General features: G+C 41.8%; 1 protein-coding gene and 1 pseudogene across 2 annotated transcripts in view; both read left to right on the forward strand.

Annotated features, from left to right (window-relative positions):
• LOC311589550 (lysosomal Pro-X carboxypeptidase-like) overlaps window positions 1-19,953 on the forward strand; it is a 113,475-nt gene extending 93,522 nt beyond the window's left edge. The window contains exon 9 of the mRNA XM_084768076.1: window positions 19,868-19,953. Within this exon, the coding sequence (XP_084624202.1) occupies window positions 19,868-19,919 (52 nt within the window). The 3' untranslated portion in view covers window positions 19,920-19,953. The remainder of the gene's footprint in view (window positions 1-19,867) is intronic.
• On the forward strand, window positions 4,110-10,654 carry LOC311591872 (large ribosomal subunit protein uL16-like; annotated as a pseudogene). Its single transcript has 3 exons — window positions 4,110-4,658; window positions 9,348-9,430; window positions 10,519-10,654. The product of its transcript is annotated as a large ribosomal subunit protein uL16-like (transcript).
• Window positions 19,954-21,254: the final 1,301 nt, after the last annotated feature.

Below are 21,254 nucleotides of genomic sequence, written 5' to 3' on the forward strand. Positions count from 1 at the left end.
TTTATCAGATAGACTAGCAAAATGCAAACATCGTAGCTTCCCTTCCATAGTCCATTTTGAGGAAACTTGTTGGAACTTTTGCCCCCAGGTAAGGTGATGCAGTGTTGGTAGGAAAAGAAAAGAGCCAGGCCATCTTTCTAACTGGCAAATGCCAGGTTGTAACAGCTCATTAAGTCATGTGCTGTTTGCAGTAAGCATGCTAACGGCATGTATGTTCCTCTACAGGGAATGCTGAGGAGCCCTGCCTTTGGACTATCTAGATAAAGTTTTTTCCTTATTTTGTTTTATGTGCATGAGTGTTTTGTCTGTGTGTATGTCTGTGCATCACATATGTGCAGTGCCCTCAGAGGCCCAAAGAGGGCTTCAGATTCTCCATAACTGGAGTTACAAGTGATGTGGGACCTAGAAATCGAATCTGGAATGGATGTAGACATCGGTCTTCTGGAAAAGCAGCCAGGGCTCTTAGCTGCTGAGCCATCTCCCCAGCTCAGATAAATTTTAATACATTATTCATCTTGTTGCCTTGAGCATTCTTCTTTTCTCTCATTCTCTCTGGCCTCAATAACACCTAAGCTTCTTTTTTAAAATCTATGTATGAGTGGGATTATGAAATAGTTGTCTTTCTGTAACAATGTTATCTAACATTATGATCCCCAGTTACATTCATGTTTTGGAAAATGATGGCATTTCATTCCTCTCCTCCTCCTCCTTCTTCTTCTCCTCCTCCTCCTCCTCCTCCTCCTCCTCCTCCTCCTCCTCCTTCTTCTTCTTCTTCTTCTTCTTCTTCTTCTTCTTCTTCTACTACTACCACTACTATCTGTTCATCATTCGTTGAATAGTTCCAACACCCACAGTCTTTGAACAAAGAGCTTCCATGAACCTAGAGCTTTCTTACCATCTGGTTTGCCACCGTTTTTTTTGTTGTTGTTGTTGTTTTTTGTTTGTTTTTTTTTTTGCTTGTTGACGGATAAGGGAAAGTGTGCCCCTCCCATCTTAGAGCCCTAAGTAAACCAGACTAATAAACAACCACAAGGTTGTTTGCCTTACCAACTCAAATGCCTTTCTTGGATGGATTTTTTTTTAAAAAGCCAAAAGTCTGAACCCTTATCTTAATTCAAAATAGAGATGTTAGTATTTGAAAAAGTTCTCATGCTCAACTTTTGAGGAGGACTGGAACAATTAGATACAATATGGAATGTTGATTTATTAAGTCTGTATCCTCCAAACACAGCAGTACAAGTTAATAGAAGTTATTTCTTAGTGTCTATAAAAGCAAGTTGATGTTTCTTTGTACCTAGGAACAGTGAACTCTAGGTATGTTACGTGTTACTATCCAGAAGTTAGAAGATGTATGCTATTTATGACCCCACATGTAGATAAGGATGCACAGGTACAGTCATAAAATATCTGCCAGGTTGTTTAGCTGTCTACAGGCAGTATTCAAACTCCAGCTATTTGTTTTGAGGCCCATCCTTTCCCCTTGCTCATTCCTCTTCTGTGATGGCCAGGCTGCTGTCTCAGATAGCACGGTCATTTCTGATTTTCAGTTACATTGGGCAAACACAGCTACAAAGAGTGGAATGGACACAGAAGTCGACAAGACACCCAGGACTGGACTCAGGTATCCATGATGTTACGTTTGGGAAGCTTGCCACATTTCTCAGTTCATCTTCCCAGGAACCCTGAAAGATTCCTTTTATCCTGTCTCTACTCACTAGAGACGGTCTGCTAGGTTTTCAGAAAGCACAGATCAGTGTGGCGTAGAAACCCTCAGCCAACCCTTTTTATTTTCTGTAGAGAGCTATGCCCATAGATTCTGGCTTCCTATTTAGGTAAAAATAGAAGGATATCCACACATTTCACATTCCTGCCTTCTCCCATGCAACTGGGGTACAGGTCTCTCAGTTTTGTTTCGCATCTCACTTATCTTCAGGTCGGTGGTTGTCTTTGTGTGTCTGGCTGTGTTGTTCAGGACAAGCAGAGTCTGGATTTTTGACAGGTGATAAATGGCAGTGGTTTCATTTCCTTGCTTCCAGTCAGAAGGTTGGCAACCAGTGCATCTGGGAACCAGCTGCCCAGGGCTGGGACGTGACGGGAGAGGGGACTTCCAGAGCATGTTTTGGTACAGGCCAACGCACTAGCAGACCCCTGCTTCCATGGTTATTGAAGAGACATTCCACATGAGCTCAGAGCTTTCTTACCATCTGGTTTGGCACCGTTTTCTCTCTGGTTTTGAGGAGGGAGAAGAGGCAGTGCCCACTTCTTAGCTTGAAGCCTTGAATGAATTGGATTCTATATAAATGAGGTCGGGGGGGGGGGGAGGGGGAGCTACGAGTGAATTGTAAAGAGTACTGATGTGTCTTATCAGTCTGCTGCCTGCTGAATCTGTCTGGGAGATAATCACCATGGTTAGCAAGGATCTTGGCAGACAGTCATTATTCATCCCTGTCCATTCTTTCACACCATTGTTTTCTCATATAAAATCCTGAAAGAATATCAAAATGGCAGCTCCTTTGAGTTGCACCTTCCGTTCATGAACCACAGCCTCCTCTTCCTTTCTCTTCTGTCTCCATGCCTACCCACCTGCCGCCGCCATCCCATCCCTTTACCTACTGTCAAGAGGAAGCTCTGCTTCCACCTGCTCTGTGACGTCACCTGCTGAACACCACTGTCTCCGAGGGAGAGCTGGAAAACACGCTGTCAGATGTTCACACTCCCAGCTACAAGAGGCCAGTTGATTCATGGTTCCTAGTCTCATTGTGTAAGTGACGTTGGTGCTTGTTGTCTGACTTTGCCCTGACTCTGATGCCAGGAGAGAGATGAAGCATCCTGGAACTTCCTGTTTGTACAGGTGCTTGACACCTGGTAAGTTGTGTACCCCTTTATCAACAGCAAATCCCTGGAGACACCCTCATTTTCATGTGGAGCCAGGGATGATTTCTCTGGGATTTATTTAGGACATATGCCTTTAAAAAATTGTCTCTGGGGGAAGGTTTGTCATTTCACCAGTTAGCTATAGTTATGATTCTGTGTTCTTTTAACTAGTTGAGCCTCCCCACTCCTGTCCACATCTTTTCCAAGAATTTATCAACTTATTAAAACTTTCTGCACACTTTTCTTTTTTTTTAAATTTTTATTCTCAGCTTCTCCCTCAAAACGAGCACCACATGAGGTAGGGTGCTCCTCTCTCTCTCTCTCTCTCTCTCTCTCTCTCTCTCTCTCTCTCATATTTTATTTGTATTTTCAATACCATGTTTGTATTGATTTATTTGGAATATTCACATAATGCGCCCGAATCACACCCATTTCCCAGCCTTCTCAGGGCCGTGTCCAATCTGTGGTGCCACAGGAGCATGATCTGCCCCGAGCATGCTGGCTGTGCAGCTGCACAGTCACTCTGGCTCTGGGCAACAACAGGATGCCAAGATGGAGAACAGTTCATTGTCTAGATTGGGCCTATTCAGAAGACCTCCATGGTCTGTGCTGTTCCTGCAGCCCATGTTGGCATCAGGATATCTATTTTTAACAAAACCACACACTTTTCTTAATATGTTGCATATCAAAATCCATAAGAAGAGGAGTGGCTAGTAGGCAGCAAGTTTAATAACGACAGAGATCCTATTGTATTGACTGTTGTGTACATCTAGACCTTGGCATCATGTGTGTAACATATGTTTGTGTAATTTGGTTTATTTACTTCAGGTATAGCCAATGTCTTGGAATGATCACCTAATTGGGCTGGAGATGTAGCTCAGTTGGTAGAGTGCTTGCCTAGTGTGCACAAAGCTCAGACACAATCCCCAGCACTTCATAATCTAGGCGTGCTGCTGCCTGCACACCGATAATTCCAGCACTTGGGTAGTGAAGGCAGTGAGGGTAGAAGTTGTCGGTTATTCTTGGCAAGTTTGGGGCTAGCCTTGCTACACAAGAACCTGCGTTAAAAAAAACAAAACTAAAACTCCAGGACAGCCAGAGCTGTTACATAGAGAAACCCTGTCTTGAAAAAAGAAACACAAACAAAACAAAACAGCAGCAAAACCCCAAACAAACAAAACCCTCAAAAATATATATGTCTTTTCCTCTGGTGTGCCACCGATGATCCTATTGTCATGGGTCGCCACCTTGTCCGGTGTTACCAGTATAGTAAAAACAAGCCATATCCAAAGTCTTGCTTCTGCTGGTATGTCCCTGATGCTAAAATCTGCATCTTTCACTTGGGATGGAAGAAGGCAGAAGTTGATGAATTCCCAATTTGTGGCCCCATGGTATCAGATGACTATGAACGACTCTCTTCTAAAGCACTAGAAGCAGCCCATATTTGTGCTAACAAATACACTGTGAAGAGTTATGCCGAAGCTGGCTTTCATATTCGAGTGAGACTCCACCCTTTCCATGTCATCTGAATCAACAAGGTGTTGTCCTGTGCTGGGGCTGACAGGCTCCAGAGGGGTATTAGTGGTGCCTTTGGGAAGCCCCAGGACACAGTGGCCAGAGTTCACATTGGCCAGGTCATCATGCCTATCTGCACTAAGCTGCAGAATAAAGAGCATGTGATTGAAGCTCTGCGTAGAGCCAAGATCAAGTTCCCTGGCCACCAGAAGATCCACATCTCAAAGAAGTGGGGCTTCACCAAGTGTAATGCAGATGAATTTGAAGGGGTAAAGAAACTGTGGTACATTTACACTATGGAATACTACTCAGCTACTAAAAATAAGAAAATCCTGAAATTTGTGGACAAATGGATGGAATGAGAAATGAGCATATTGAGTGAGTTAACCCAGACTCAGAAAGAGTCACATGGTATATACTCACTTATAATTGGACACTAGCCCAACAGAGATGTCCCCTGAAAGTCTTCACTTACCAGGAGATTGGAATTCATTTACAATTTTGTATAACATTATTTCATAAAGTATTTTGATCACATTCACCCCCATTACACTCTCCTATCTCCCACTCCCTCTGAACCCCTGAATGTTGCATTTAGAAATACCTCTAATTTCATCAATTTGTTGATACACTTTTGTTTTTTGAGCCAGGATTTCATGTTACCTAGGTTGGGCTTGAACCCACTTATGTAGCTGAAATGGCTCAGCTCCTGTGTCCACCTCTAGAGCACTGGAATTACAGGTGTGCCACCATACGCCTGGCTTCCTTTCGGTGATAGGTTGTCATAGCTGAGGGCGGTACAGCCTGAAGAATCTTAGACTTGGAATCTAAGGAATCTTAATCCCCCTTTCTCCTCTTCTAAACTACAGTTGCTTCATCTCTCTAACATTTCATTTTCCATATCATTAAAGAGCTGCTTATACTTTAATGTTTCAATTGGTGCCGACTGGTGTATGGGTATTACTTGCTTTACATTTGCCTCAGTGGTCATGAGGATTTTCAGGAGAGTTTGTAAAGTGTTGCATCAGATGCTGAGGTTAGGACTACTGGTGTCTTGTTCTTGCACTCTGTCTACCACACAACCAGGGCTTGAGCTGTGTCCATGAACGATCGATCAGCTGGGACACAAGGGTTCAAGCTACAGCTTGTAGGGCGGTGGGTCCTCGACTAAAACTGAGCTAAGATGTTCTTTAGAGGAGATGGTGGAGTCTGATAGAAAATTACAAGGGATGCTTTTAAAGCAGCTACTTATGCAGGGACGGAGCAGGGGTTTGTCTTGTTGCTAAGGTCGCGGTTGTTTCCTGACTGTGTCAGAATCTCTGTCAGGCTATTCTATAGGCTTCATACAGGGTCTTGGTGACATTGGCCTGCAGATCATTAGATCAGGGCCATCATTTTCACTGCTCCCTCTTTCTATTCTGATAGAACAGTTTGCATGAAAATCAAAGTGGACAATACTCCTTTCCCGTTAAAAAGGTTGAAGTCCTTCCTCCATTATGACTTGGCGTGCCATCCACAGAATGTCCCAATTCAACTTGGGAGGGAGCCGTCATTAAGGAGCTTAGGGTCCTGAATGTTCACCTAAGCCATCTGCTTTTCAAACTGCCCTTTCAAAAAAATCTCATGACATAAAAGACCTTTAACTGTGTTCTGTAGTGAAATTTATTCTGACATTAACAAACATATACAACTGGCCACTCATGTTACAGGTTCTGAATGTGTGGGTTTGCACAAGTATGAGCATAAAAAGGTTTGGGAAAGGCTGGGTGTGGAGGCACATGACTTTAATCCAAGCCCTCGGGAGGCAGAGGCAGGAAGATCTCTGTGAGTTCGAGGCCAGCCTAATTTACAGAGTTAGTTCCAGGACAGCCAGGGCTACAGAACAAAACTCTGTCTTGAAAAGCCAATAAAGTAAAATAAATATTTAAAATAATCAACAAGTTCTGTTCTTCACAAGACACTGTGAATAGAACTGGGAAAGTATCTCAGTTCACAAAGTACTTGTTATGTGAACATGAGGATCTGAATTTTATGACAGACTTGTGTAAAAATTCTGGGTAGTGGTGGGCTGTACAATCCTACTGCCGATGTGGCACACACAGGTGCATCCTTGGGGTGTGCTTGCCAGCTGGTCTAGCCTAATTATTAAGTTATGGGTCTCAGCATCCGTTTCAGTGGAAAAGGCTGCATTTAGTTCTGATGGGACTTGATGTGCCAGGGTGGGTTTGTATGGGGTTTGTAATGTCTTGCTGAGGAGAAGGGAGGGGGAAAAGAGAAGAGGGTGAGAGGGTGAGACTGGGAGGAGAAGAAGGAGGGGGAGGCGGTCCAGATGGAAAAATGAATGAATAAATAAATTTAACTAAATGGAAAAAATTATTAAGTTATACGCCAAGAGAAACCATCTCAAAGAACAAAGAGGATGGCTCCTAAGAATGACAATTGAGGTTGACCTCTGGTCTCCTCATGCACACGTGTACACATGTACACACTCTCACACACATATACACTTGCAAATACATCCATACACCAGAAGAAAATAATTAACAGGCAAGTCACATACTGAGAAAACATCTGAAAAACACATATCTGATAAAGAAGTTATATCTAAAATATGTAGCAAAACCTCTTAATTCTCAACAATAAGAAAACAAACAACCCAGTCAGAAGATGAACAAAAGAATCACTAAAAATATACAAAGTGCAAGTAATTTTATAGAAACTTCAGCATCTGGAGGCTGGAAGCAGCTTAGTGGGTAGAATCATCTGCGTCGTGGGCCTGGTGACCTGAGTTAAAATCCTAGATCCCATGTAAAGGCAGAAAGAGCAGATCAACTCCACAAAGTTGTTCTCTAGACTCCACAGGCATGCCATGGCTAGTGTGCACCTCCCTCCTCACATAGCTCAAGCACACATACAAATAACAAATGAATTTTTAAAAAGAAAAATGCTCAGCTTAACATATTAAGCAATTTCCAACCAAAGCAATCATGAGAATAATTAAAATCTGAAACACAGACAATACCAAATACAGGAAACAACTCTCATTTGCCATTTAGCAAGTCTGCCAGGGATTCTATTTTTTTTTTTAGAAAGCTAAACACAGACTTACCAAATTGTTCAGCAACTATGTGCCTAGATATTGACTCAATGACAATTTCTTTCTTCAAATCTTGTCCATAAATTTTACAGCTGCTTTATTCATAATTATAAACAACTGAAAGGCACAAAGTCTTCCCTCAGCAGGTGAATGGATAAACACACTGAGGTACATCCATAAAATGGAATGTTATCTATTAATAAAAGAAATGAATCATGCACAGACATGGAGGCTACTGAATGTGGTCTGCTGAATGAAGACCTTGATGAAAACTTATACATTACGTATGATTCCAACTATGTGGCTGCAACACACATTACATAGGAAAATTGCGTTGGGATGTTTAAATTGTTTGAATGTGGACTCTGGGAGTGAAGAGGGCTCTCTTGTCCCAGACACCAGCATATTTATTTCATGTACCCTCCAAAATTGTTCCTACTGGGACAAGATGGTTTCATATTCTTTGTCAGGGAGAAAGGAGAACAGAAAAACATCCCAAGGGTGAAAACGCTGCATCCTATCCTCCAGAACAGCTAGAAAACAAACCATCTTCAACAGAGGTGACCTTTGTTTATCCCACAATAGCAAAATACCTTCAGTGGGAATGGAAGGTGGCAGTTCAGTCACAGAGAGGGTCTGCCCAGGCATCTATCAGGAACCCTAGCAAGACAGGTACAGGAGGACACCCACAGTCACTGCTGCTGGTTGTTTTAAGTGACCGATTTGATGATGCTCTACTGTCTGCTGCTTCTGTGTGCCTACCATCTGCTAATTGCCCTTCTGCCTTTTACATGCTATTTGCTTAATAGAAACACACTCATTCAAAACCAAAGGCATAGCTATCACACAGCATTCTCCATTCAGAACATAACTGGCATACTTGGCAGGGGCTTTGAGATGCCATTTCTGTTTTGAAGGCCTGACTGTTACAGACAGTGAAAGGGTAAATATGGGACTGAAGATAAGGTGCTTCATGAATGAGTAATGATAAAAAGCCTCACCCCATAGAAAGCCAACCTCATGTGTCAACTGATAGAAAAACAAGAGGAACAAATGCTTACTGTGTCTAAAATATCAGTTGAGGATTAATATGCAAGGAGTTTTGGCTCTCTGTAAATTTTCTCTCTCTTCTTCCCTCTTGATTATGAGTTCATATATTTAAATCCAAAAAATATAGCTAGGTGTAGTATGCACACCTTTATTCTAAGCACTCAGGAGTCAGAGGCAGGTGTGTCTCTGTGAGCTTTCATCCTCATCACCGCCCTCCCCCCCAAACCAGAGGACAGGCCTATAGTCCTAGTACCCAAGAGGTAGAGGTAGGGGGATCATAGGTTTAATTTCACCCTTAACATCATACTGAGTTCGAGGCCAGCCTCAGCTACCACTACCCAAAACCCTCTGTATTAAAATTTTTTAGATTTATCAATAAAAGGATAAAATTTGAATATATAAATGCCTGTTTTCAGCTATCAGTTAACAACTGTTCTCTTACTTTTCCCTCCTACTATAACACTGCACATTGGCAGCCAGTCTCCTTACTTTCTCATCTTTAGTCTTCCCCTAAATCTTCATTGCTTTTCAAAATGTACTAAAACCCAGTTAAATACGTTTCTTTTGTCATGGTGTTTTATCTCAGCAGAAGAAAAGTAACTAACCTAACAGTCTACATCAGGCAGAAGGCTGGGTCCTTACTTGTCTCTTCCAGCTCAGACAGTGTATCATTACTGTAGGAGCCATGTTGGAATCCAAAGCGATACAGGCCATTATCAGAGGGTAGCTGGGCATTGAGCGCTTTGAGAACTACAATAGCTTTTTAGGCAACATCTTTTACAAGCTTTACTCTCCCTGAATATTCTTGTAGGACTTCTTCAAGTTGCCCACCCCCATGCTTTTACAGGTGTACCACATAGGAGAACAGTGGAAGGGCCAGCTTCTCCACGTGCTGTTAGCACTATGACCGGGCAGAGGAAGCAGAGTGCATCTGTTTTGTCACCTAGCAAAGCCATCACAGGTTCATATGGACCTATGATTTGAAACACTCCTGAAAAGAGACTAAGAGAAGAGACGCAAAGTCAAGAAGGACTGAGTGTGTGTGTGAAGATAAAAGGCTAGTTATTCCATCCTTCCAAAGTTGATGGGACAATGTCTGAAAAATGAATAAATGATGGATCTGTATTCTCTTACTTGAACATACATATAGAACAAAAAAGGTTAGCCATATCTGAAATGGGGTAGGGGTTGGCCTGAACTAGGAACAAACAGCACCAGTAACAAACAGGGTCTTTTAGGAAAAAGACTTGAAGCGTCAATCCCAGGGCTGTGAAAATAAAGGAGTGGAGTGAGAGGGAGGGACAAAGGGAGGGAAGGATAAAGAGAGCGAGGGAGGGAGGGAGGGAGGGAGGGAGGGAGGGAGGGAGAAAGGATGAGCTGTATCTAATTCTTGCTTTTGGCATATCACTTCGGTAGCTAAGTTCTTATTAGGAATAGGGAGCTGGGACCACTTGAAAAGTGTAGAAGGATTTGGGGAACACGTGACAGTTTCTTCAGGTTAAACACTGTATTTATTGTCAGGAGAAAGGGTTCACACAGGATCTCAGATGGTTGACAACTGGAGAAACAGACAAGTCTTCTGAGGAAATGCCAAGGTGGTACAACGGAAATGGTGATGGAATAGTATTAGGGACACTTTCATTGGTAAGAGATGTAAAAATGGGGCACACAATCTACTTTTGCCATTCTTATTGTATACTTTCTTGAGAGTTTAAATGTTGTTTTGTTATCATCACATGAGGGAGTCTCCAACCTTCATGACATGTACTCCTGTGCTCATGTGTGTGTACATAACATCCCCTACATACCTATACTCCTGGGCTAACAGACCCAAGTAAAATTGCCTAAAACAGTGTTTTCGGAAATTAGCAACCAAAGATGTTAAGTTATATACTTTCTCCAGGCTCTCAAATAATGTACCCTGTGCCTTTGTAATCTTTATGTCTAGAGTTTTACCCTTTTACGCCTGTTATATGTTATAGAGCCAAAGATGAAAGAATTAAGAAGCGAAATAATGATTCTAGGCGGTTACCATTGAAGGTATCTGGAGACAGAGATGGTCCAAACAGGGTCTGCCTTGGGAAGCTGGAGAGCTTCACTGCTTCTTTGGTGATTTAGACAGGGGGACCTCAGGGCTGTATGCTACAGACACAGTAGAAGTGGTTGTGATGAGCAATGGGAGACAAGGGAATGACAGAAATGAACACAAATATCACTCCCAGGCAGGGGAGGCACATTCTACCTGGTCCTGATGCAAGGAGAAGAACGGGCTCCTTGCTCCTTCTCTTCCAAGATTTAGGACCTATGGGTTTCTTAGACATGTCCAGGCTCACCATTTCTCACACATTTAGCTCTTTACACCCCTCCTCCTCCCAATTATTCTTTCCCATCCCACACTTCAAATTCAGCAGCTACACCCAGGGATGATTCATGAATTCTGTTCTTGTCTCACATAGCCTTTCTTGGTAGCTTCTTACAACCTTTTGTCATGGTTTGGGACTTTGAACATACAGATGAGCCTTTCTTAAAGGCTCAGTGCTCTGTGCTGCCTTCAGGAAATGATGGACGGAAATCAATCTCCCGAGGGCATCACCTTGAAGGGATGCTGAGGCCCTGGGTTCTTTTTTGTCTCTTTTCTTTCTGGTCACCTTGAGGTAAGCATCCTTTTCTCTCATATATTACCCTTCTGCAATATACTGTGTCCAACAGAGCATAGTAGTCTGCCATAAAACTACTGAAATTGTGAGATAAAATACATCTTTCTCCTTATACATTGCTGATCTAGAGTATTTTTTGTCACAATGTGGAATGCTAACAGAAATATTGGTACTAAGAAGTGGCTCATTTCTGTGAGTATACCTAGATAGTGGATAGAGTTTTTGGAGTTATCTCATGCAGAGAGATTGGAAAAGTCTGAAAAAACTTAGAATGCTATTTCATAACTTAATGATCAACCCTGGTGGTGTCTTAAAAAGCTAGAATGCTGGCAGAAACCTGGGGCGTAAAGGCCGTACAATGAGGATCTAGATGTTAGTAATCACTGGGCTTGAGGGTGTACCTCTTATGTTGTATGAATAATGTATCAGTATTTGGTCTATGGTTTGAGATGATGTGTGGGAAGGTGTTGACAGAACTATATGCATCAATAAAAATACATAAATAAAGACCGAGTTTTGGAGAAGCTACTTTAAACCCCACTAGAAACTCTTGTCTGGTTTCTTTGGCTACCTTATCTCTGGTTAAGAAAGGAAGGCCATGTTTGGGCTCTTGACAGACAGAGGAGGCATACAGAGCAGTTGGCTGATAAAGAGGAAATTGAGATGGATGGATCCTGAAGAAATTAGCCTTGCTAACGCCATTTTCCCTGGACCTCCTGTACAGGCTAGCTTAGGAACAAACTGTAAGTTTGAGAGCCACAAACATACAGATAGCAATCTGTTCCTAGGAGCTTGCACTGGGGCCAACCAATCAGAGCTCTCTCCTGCGGTCTGTCCCTGGTCCCCTCACTTAGCCCTGGTCGTCAGCCACTCAGCTTAAAGGTTAGCCAATCAAGTTTGTACTAATCACTGTTGCTGAAGTCTGCTTCTCCAGGCCTTCAAAGTTTGAGGCCAGCCTGGTCTACAAAGTGAGTCCAGGACAGCCAAGGCTACACAGAGAGACCTTGTCTCGAAAAACCAAAAAACCAAACCAACCAACCAACCAAACAAAAAAACACTGCTTTTGTTGCTCAGAGTCTCCTTCTCAAAGGCAGGTAGACCCCATCGTGACTGATCAATAAAACCCTCTTGCGTTTGCATCGATCCTGGACTCTGTCTCTCATTGGGGTCTTCCAGGAAAAGACTCTCCTGACATGAGTCTTACAATACTTCCTTGGTCAGGCAGAATGTTTAGCCACATAGCCAATCAGAGGTTACTTCATGCTTGTCCTTTTGTTTGCTGATCATCTAGTGCAGTCATCTAAGTAGCTAATCAGGTGAGAAAACTGAGTTTTAATTGTATATATGTAAGCAACCCACAGCTTTAAGGAACTATATGTACACATACATATGTATTACATACACATAGTGTATATACATATATACATGTATATTTATCTTATACATGGAATCTATTTTATATTATAATGTAAAACTAACTCTTTTTATGTATATGGTTCTCTGAATTTTTTGTATGCTTTTAAAAATCTTTTAAAATACTTTCCAGATTTTAAAAAATGATAGCTTTACTTTTGAGACAATGTGTGCTTGCCTGAAAAGATGTTTATTCTAGGAGAAGCAAGCCAGGCACAAAGTCATATGCTACTTTAACTTTTAGAGCAATATTTTTGGTTCACTGCACAATTGAGCTGAAGCTGCCTTAAGACCTCAGACCCTCTGCCTAGACACAAATTTTTCTCAATATCAGTATCCTCCAATGGAGTGGCGCCATCTTACAACTGATTGGTCTACACTGACATACATTACCTATCATCTAAAGTCTATATTTGTAATTAACACTCTAACTTGATATTTTGTGTATGTATGCATCATGAACGTGTTAAGTCAAACTAATTAGCATCTGCATTGCCTTTGCACTATTTCTGTGGTGAGAATGGGTTCTACCGTATAAGAAAAGTTCATGTACATAACACATCAACTATAGTCACCATGTGCCTAAATGGAAGCTTCTTCAACCCCTCCATGTTCTAATATCTATGACACAGAAAGATACTCTGCATGCTACCAATAAAGAAAAGCAAACACCAACCCAACCACAAAACCTATGATGTACTATAATCTGTCCTGCCTACAAAAATACTAGGGCAATAGTGGCATAAACATTGTGGGAGTAACCAATCAAGGTCTGATTTGACTTAAGGCTCACTTCATAAGGTGGAAACCATACCTAACACCGCTTTCTAGATAGTCCTAATATTATTCTGCTATACTCATAGATCAATGTCTTATTTAGCCAGCATCAGAGAGGCCACCTTATGCAGCAAATGGGAGCAAATACAGAGACCCACATCAAGACATTATACACACACACACACACACACACACACACACACAGAGAGAGAGAGAGAGAGAGAGAGAGAGAGAGAGAGAGAGAGAGAGAGAGATCTCCAGAGCCAGAGCTCAGGGAACCCTGAAGATGGGAAGGCAGAAAGAATAGGGGAGCAGAGGAGTAGAAGACATCAGGAGAACAAGACCCTTTAAAAGAACTGAGTAAAGTTCATATGAACTCAGAGACTGAAGCAGGGTGCATAGGACCTGCATGAATTGGCACCAGGTTCTCTGCATGTATACTATAGCTTTCAGTCTAACACTTTTATGGGTCTTGTGAATGTGCAAACAAGTGGGTCCCTGATTCTCTTGGGGCTCTTTTATTTTTCTGTTGGCTTGTCTTGTCCAACTTCAATATGACAGTTTTCGTTTTATGTTATCTTTTATTTTATTACGTTTTGTTGTTGACTCCTAGAAGTTTGCTCTTTTCTCGTGAGAGAAAGGGAGTAGATCTGGATGGGAGATGAGGTCAGGAAGAACTGGGAGGAGAAGAAGAAGAAAGGGAAACTGTATATAAATTATATTGTATGAGAAAAGAATCTATGTTTAATAAAAAGGGAAAATAACTATAGTCACTACGGTGTATGATAGCTCTTGAGAACCCTTTATCTGGTGTAAATAAAGATTTCTACCCTTGGATCAATGTCTTTGCTCCTCTCCTCATACTTTCACAAACCTTGGTAATCACTATTCCATTCTCTGTTTTTAATAACTCAACATAGATTTCATATAAATCTGTGTAGGTGATTATTTGTTGAGTTTTGGTGTGTGTGTGTGTACCTTCTCTTAGAATAAATGTCTTCCAAGTAGATTCATATTGTCTCAAATGATAGTGTGTGTCTTTAAACTATGTATCCATCAGTGAAAATGCAGGCATATGGGGTTCTGCTTTCTAAAGGAAACTCATTTTCTATTATGGCTGCACTAATTTATCTTCCCACCAACAATATCTAGGCGATTTCCCCCTACATCTCACTTGTTACCTCTTGTTTCGATAATAATATACATGCTAAAGTCCAGATGAGACTTGAGAGGCTGCGGTCAGATGTTGGGGAGGAAGGGAGGAGGTATGAGGGAGGGAGAGTGGGATTGGGAGGCGACAAGAGAGGGGGCTATAATCAGGATGTAAAGTGAACAAATTAAAAAAAAATAGTATATATGTTAAAAAGTAAGAGAGAAAGAAAGGAAGTGGGCCTTTCCCTACCCTCTACATGAGATGGTCCTCAAACAGCAGCATGAAGCCCTTTCCTGGTGCTCTCTCTGTCAATGTCACTACTTGCTTCCTCTTTAGAAGTAAAAAATAAAGTAAGCAGAAAGGAAAATAAAGGGAGAAAGGGAAGAAATGGGACAGCAAAGCAATAACCCTAACCCGCGAGAACTTAGGAATGACTGGAGCATGTGAAAGACATAAAGTTAACTGCTGACCTGGTGGTAATTCTGCTTGGTCTTCGCTAACCCACCTGCTGCTGTGTGCTCTTTCTCAGCTTGATGGCTCCCCCCCCACGGGGTAGTAGTGTACTCAGTAGGAGAAATAGGAAGGAGTTTGTTTACTGCATCTCTCCTACAACTGAAACCCCCGCACGCTTGTTTGTGTGATGTAGAACTTCACACAGAACTTCCGCATAAGCTGTAGGTGTCTTCTTGGCTATTCTTCCTTTAGCCTTGTAAATGTCAAGGCATGCATCACTGTGAGGTCCAAAGGAAAAGGAGCGAGTAGAGAGAACACTGTGTACCTGAAAAAAATATGTCTCACACGTCAGGCAACAAAAAGATAGCATTCATTAGTTCTCTAATGCTTATGACATCTCCACAAAGATATCTGGAATGTGGTCTTCTAACTAATGTCAGATAACCTTCAATTTGAGAAAAGATCACTGTCTTTGAGGTGGCCTCTCTCCTCTTTAGATGGCTCTGAGCGACTTCTTCATGATGTTGATGTAAGATATCTCTTCTTACATCTACATTTTTTTTATTCATGGCTTCCAGTCAAAGTATTGGATTCTAAATAAATATGCCCATCTCTCTCTCTCTAATCTTTCCCCAAGCTTTTCATTACTGCAAGAAAACCATCACGCCATTCCTGAATCTTCCTGGGTTAAAGTTATTACGTCATGGCCCCATATTCTCCCTTTCCCCTCTTTGTTTTCCTTTCTGCTCCCATTATGATTACTTCAAATATCTATTAACTGTCTGTCATACTTTGCCAGAAATTAAGTTACAACTTTTCCCCCCCTCAATAAAATTTCAAACTGGTAGGAAAAAGGCACCCACCCACTTAGTGGCAGCATCCTTCCTCCTGCGGTTTAAATTTTTGTTTTATTCAACTTTTTAAAAAATCATTTATTTTTAGTACATTGCTATATTGCCTGCATGTATGTCTGTATGGGGCTGTTGGCTCTTCTAGAATTGAAGTGACAGCTGTGAGCTGACATGTGGGCACTGGGAATTGAACGTGGGTCCTCTGGAAGAGCAGCCAGTGCTCTTACCTGCTGAGCCATCTCTCTAGCACTGTGCGGCTTAACTTTAATCATCATCACCTTTCCATCGGTCTTTAGCTGGAGTATGGTCCACTGAGTACAGAGCTTGAGATTTATGTTGTATTGTATTAAGCTAAAGGCCTCCTGAACAGGTTAATAATGACTTATGAAGGGATAAGTCACGAGGTGGCTGTAAATATTGCAGAGCTTGGTTCAGTCATGTACGTGTTTCCTAGATGATATTCGCTCCGAAAGCTAAATGCACACTGCAATCAGGTGTGCAGAAGCTGTTCTGGGCTGGCAGTTTTCAGTAGGAGCTGAGCACAACACTATGGATTGCTCTGATGTAGTTGAGGATCTTGAGAACCGTCAAGGCTGACACTGGACAAGGTCTCCCAGAAGTTGAACTTACTATGAATGTAGGATTTCGTGGTATGAGGCGGGGGGGGGGGGGCGCTCATGATGTATATTGGCCAGCTGTAAGTCCTTAGTGGGAGAGAATGGAGAAAATGCCAGCTAGAGTGTCGCCGTAGTTACTCTTAAAAATAAAAAAGGATTTGCACCTATTTATTTTGCTCAACTTCACAATATTGTTGTGGTTAATTTGATTTACCTGGTCCTGGATGTTAAAAATTAAATCAGTGGCTGAAAGTAAAAATAAAATGGGGTTGTTTCTCCAAAGAAAGCCTAAAACTTTGTAAAAAGGAAGTTTTGGACTTTTCTGCACAGATTTGCAGCTGAAAATTTGGGTTTGGATTTCAGTGACCTTGAACAATGAGATCGGAAATGGACTTCCTTTCTTTTTCTTTTTTGTTTTTTGTTTTGTGTGTGTGTTTTATTAATTCATTCATTTTACATCTCAATAGTTATCCCATCCCTTGTATCCTCCCACTCTTCCCTCCTTTATTTTTCATACCATCCCTCAGATTTCTCTTTAAATTCTCTGTGATGAAAACCTATCTGAAGACTGAAAACACACAAAGGGCACAGGTATGTGCTAAGCAGAACTCCCAGCTTGTGGCACCTTATAAAAGAAAACTGAAGGAAAACCCAGGGCTATTTTATCTGCTAAAGCCCAGTGAGTTCTGTGTTTTCCAGAAGATTGTTGTTCGAAACCATGCGTTTGCCATCTATTGGTAGGGATTCTACCTCTCCTTGCTATAGTTATACCGTCTAGAGTAAGCTGAAAGTTGAAGAGAACATTCTTTGTTTCTGAAAATCTCTAATCCCTAAAGCAAGGCCAGAGTCAGATTTCAGAGCAAAAGACCGAAATCAAGTGTGCTCAGAGCTTCAGGGCAAGAGGAAACAGCTGGAGCTCCTGTGCGGGAAGTTTCTTACCCCTAGAACAGTTAGCTAGGATGCTTACACACACACACACACACACACACACACACACACACACACACACACACACACGTATGTGTAAGTGTAAATTTTTATATATTATATGCGAAAAATTTTTGTATATGTGTGAAATTTTTCTTGGTGGCACATTGGAGAGTTCCTTCGCAGTCTTGAAATTAGATCATTCCCCTGGATGCTCTCACAGCCTAAGCCGCACTCTGGAGTAAACAAAAGCAAGCACCACCTTAAGCTGCATTCGGGTCTTCTGTGCCCTGCTGCTTGTCACAAGGAAGCTTCCTGGACATTTTAGACTTTTTTTTTAAATCTGCAATTCAATAAAAATGAAGATTTTCCCTTTTAGGTCACCATTTCTTCTGGCAGACTGAGCCTAAAGTGCACTTTATTTTCCTTTAATTTAACAGCTCCAGCAGCTTTTCCAGTTAAATCGACTGTTCTTTATTGAGCCCCATTTATGAAGGGGCTGTGCGGTGCAGTTTAATGAATCCTTGGCACAAAGCTCCCTTTCAGGACCGGGAAAGAATAGGCGCTGTTCAGGCCCTGTAGGGCTGTATGTCAAAGCCAGCCCATAATGCCTGTCAGCCAAGGGCAGAAATTCCCACTGATATAAGAATGTGCAAGAAATCAACTCTCACCACCGGACGAGCAGATTAAGACACGATCAGGAAATGAGACTGTAGGTTTAGAACAGTGACACCTGCTTGAACAGAGTTATTTTCCCATCCCTTGATCACTGTGGCTGCCATGGGGGTGGGGTGAAGCTGCAGTGCAGCCAAGGCTCAAAGCTCTCCAGATCCTGCCCGGGGAGGGGGTCGGGGAAAGGCATTGCCAGTGGGGGTGGCTTTGGACTAGGCTCTCTGCTAAGTGCCTTTACACACTTGTAAAACTTTAATCCTTATAATGGGCCTATGAAGGTTACTTGCATACGATGGAGGAGGAAAGCAAGGTTTGTGTGCTTTCCTCTCTGGTTCAAGGTTACAATGCTAATTAGCCACTAAATAGCAATGATGAGATGGAATATAGGTCTATCCGGCTGTGACACGTCTGTCTTTTCCAGGGCTCCGAAGTGAGGCTTGCTAATGCAAATTTTAGTTACTGGGAAAAATGAAAACTTTTAATTTCTTGGAGTATATATTGGGCACCGTGTGCTGGGCACATTGGATGTGTGTTGAAATGCAGGCAGAAGGGACACCTTGCTAAGTGACGAGTGGTGATGGAGGATGGGTAGACAGATCCTAGAGGACATAACTTCTGTGGGAAAGCTCCGGGGAGTTCTCACAGTGTTTGGCTGTGATGAAGGTCAAAATGTCAAAGGATCTCCACATAAATGACCCCTCGGGACCTTCGTAAGACACCCCTTCCTAGAGAATTCATTCTTGAATTCTTCAGATGAGTGTGTGGACTGCTTTTCTTCCAGTGTCACAGAGAACATAAACTGTTGAAGTATGATTTTCAAGAAAACAAAAAAATGACTCATAGGCAAATATAAGCAAGAGATCTTATTCTAGTTGCTAAATAGTAACAGAGCCATTATACTGTTAGTGTTTGTTCAAAATGCGTTTAACAATCCATACATATGACTGATATGTTATACATATATGATGTGTATACCATCTTGTGAGAGGCTCTTAATCTTGTTATTTTTGACTTTCTGAAAACCATCTATGAAAAGGAGCCAGTATATGTGTGTTTTTATGCATACATACATACATACATACATACATACACACACATATATACTAACTATATATATATATATATACCATATACATACATATGAAATGTTATTAGGCTTATTGGGTTACATATAAATCGGCTATATATTTTTGTGGTTATTGTTCCATGGGAAGAAATTATTTAACATATGTAATGAACAAAGCTGTCAGGTAAGAAATATGTTCACTAAGTTGGAGACTTTCAATAACAGCAAGTCTAAGACAAACTAAATCATATTTTTGCAAACAGTCTCTCCATGGCTTATTTTCAGTAAATATTGAAAGATCGTCGGGGTACATTTTTCTGTCTTCCTAGGTTTGGGATGATTTCTCTGATAATCCCCATGTTCTATACATATGTTTGTATACACATAGAATAAAGAAATGATTTGTGTACATCCAAGTGAGTCAGTGACAAAGCATAGCAAAAGCTCAGCTTTGCTCTCTTACCTACAGTGTTTGCTCCATTTACTGCTGAGGAACTCAGGAGCTATGTAGCAACTCTGATTCCTTAACCTGGCACATCTACAGGACCAGAGAGAGAGAGAGCTCTTGCATTTTGCTGATTATAAACAACATCATATATATATATATATACATATATATATATTTGCTTTGACATTTATGTTTATTTCAGTGTAATGTAGGATTAAGAAATTGGTGTGAACTGACTCATGTTCCTAAGGTAGACCTTAGGAAGCTAAACACAGCACGCTTACTTCCTGCTTGTAGGATAGACATACTCTGGTTCCTTAGTTTTCCCTGGAAACAGAGCCAGGAATAGATGTGTGTACAGACCGAATGAAGAGCATTTGGAGGCTGTATTTGCAGGGAAGTGAGGAAGTCATGACTGGCTGTGAGAATCGGACCTGCCATCAGTCTCAGGTACTCGAGCTCTGGGGCTCAGATTGCTTTTCCAATGTAACCTAAAATCGAGAGAGGAAACGTGGCCTTTAATGGGGTCTGGTTCCTGGGGGGAAGGTCTGACTTTGAACAAGGAAATTTTGTTTTTCACTGAGGTCAATGCTTGTTGAGGGAGAAGCACACCGGGAACTCTCCGCAGCTAATGGGCTGAGCAATTTATCAGTGCTCAGAGGGACACTGCACCACATAGACACTGTCACTTGGCTTTGCTACAAAGCTCACTGTGATGAAAAAAAAAAAAGGTTTCAAGTCAAGCGTTAACTCTGAAGGACTAATGAAGGCAAGAAACAGTGTGTTGGGAAGGGTTCAAGGCTCGTTTGGGCTCAGTGCAGAGTTATCAAGATGGGTAAGGAGTCTCTGGCAGGGATAGAGGAAAGACAGAGGGATACACTTCCTTCCGGTTTAGTGTGCCACATGGTTTGCTAGCACTCATCCATAGTCAAGCCTGTTTGTCAAGGGTAGTTTTTACCAATGTTACATTTATTCTTGAGCTGTTCTCTTCCAGAAGATTGATTACGCTGCAGTTCTAAGAAAGAAGGTCTTTCCTAGGCTCTTTTTGTTTTCTGAAAAGTACTCGCTCCCTTTTCTTTGGATGCCAGGTAAGAGAAGTAGCCTCGTGTTCTCAGCCCAGTCATGAGTCCCAACGCAGAAAGGGTTTGTTTTAGTGGCCTCTGCTTCGAGCTAAGCAATCCAAAAACTCTCAAAAGTTGGAAGGGCAAACGATCCTGGCCAACCTCCTAGAACAGGCCAGGAGAAGGGATAACATGAGGCAGTCGGGGCAGCGGGGAGGGGGCGGTGGGGGGCCGGGGTAAGAACAAAACACAATCCAACATCCGTATGATAAGGCAGGACTTCGGACTTGGTAAAAGGCATGCCGACCCTGCATTTAAAGTTAGACAGACTTATGGCTAGAAGAGACGGGAAAGAGTGTCTATCCATTTTATAGTTGGAACTGTAGTCAAATGTCCTGAAAAACCAAAAACCAAAAAAAAAAAAAAAAAAAAAAAAAAAAAAAAAAAAAAAGAAAGAAAGAAAAAAAGACTTACACTCTAGGCACTCAGAGTGGGAATTAGAACCCTGTTTTGTAAGGCTTCTGGTCTTGTGCATCTTCCACAGAACCAGACCTTATTTGTTTGTTTTCTGTTTTCCCAAGAGGAGCTAGCCAGATTTGCAGTATAACACAGCACAGAGGAAG

Source organism: Acomys minous (genome assembly GCF_964271855.1).
Source record: "Acomys minous genome assembly, chromosome: 2".
NCBI classification, from domain to species: domain Eukaryota; kingdom Metazoa; phylum Chordata; class Mammalia; order Rodentia; family Muridae; genus Acomys; species Acomys minous.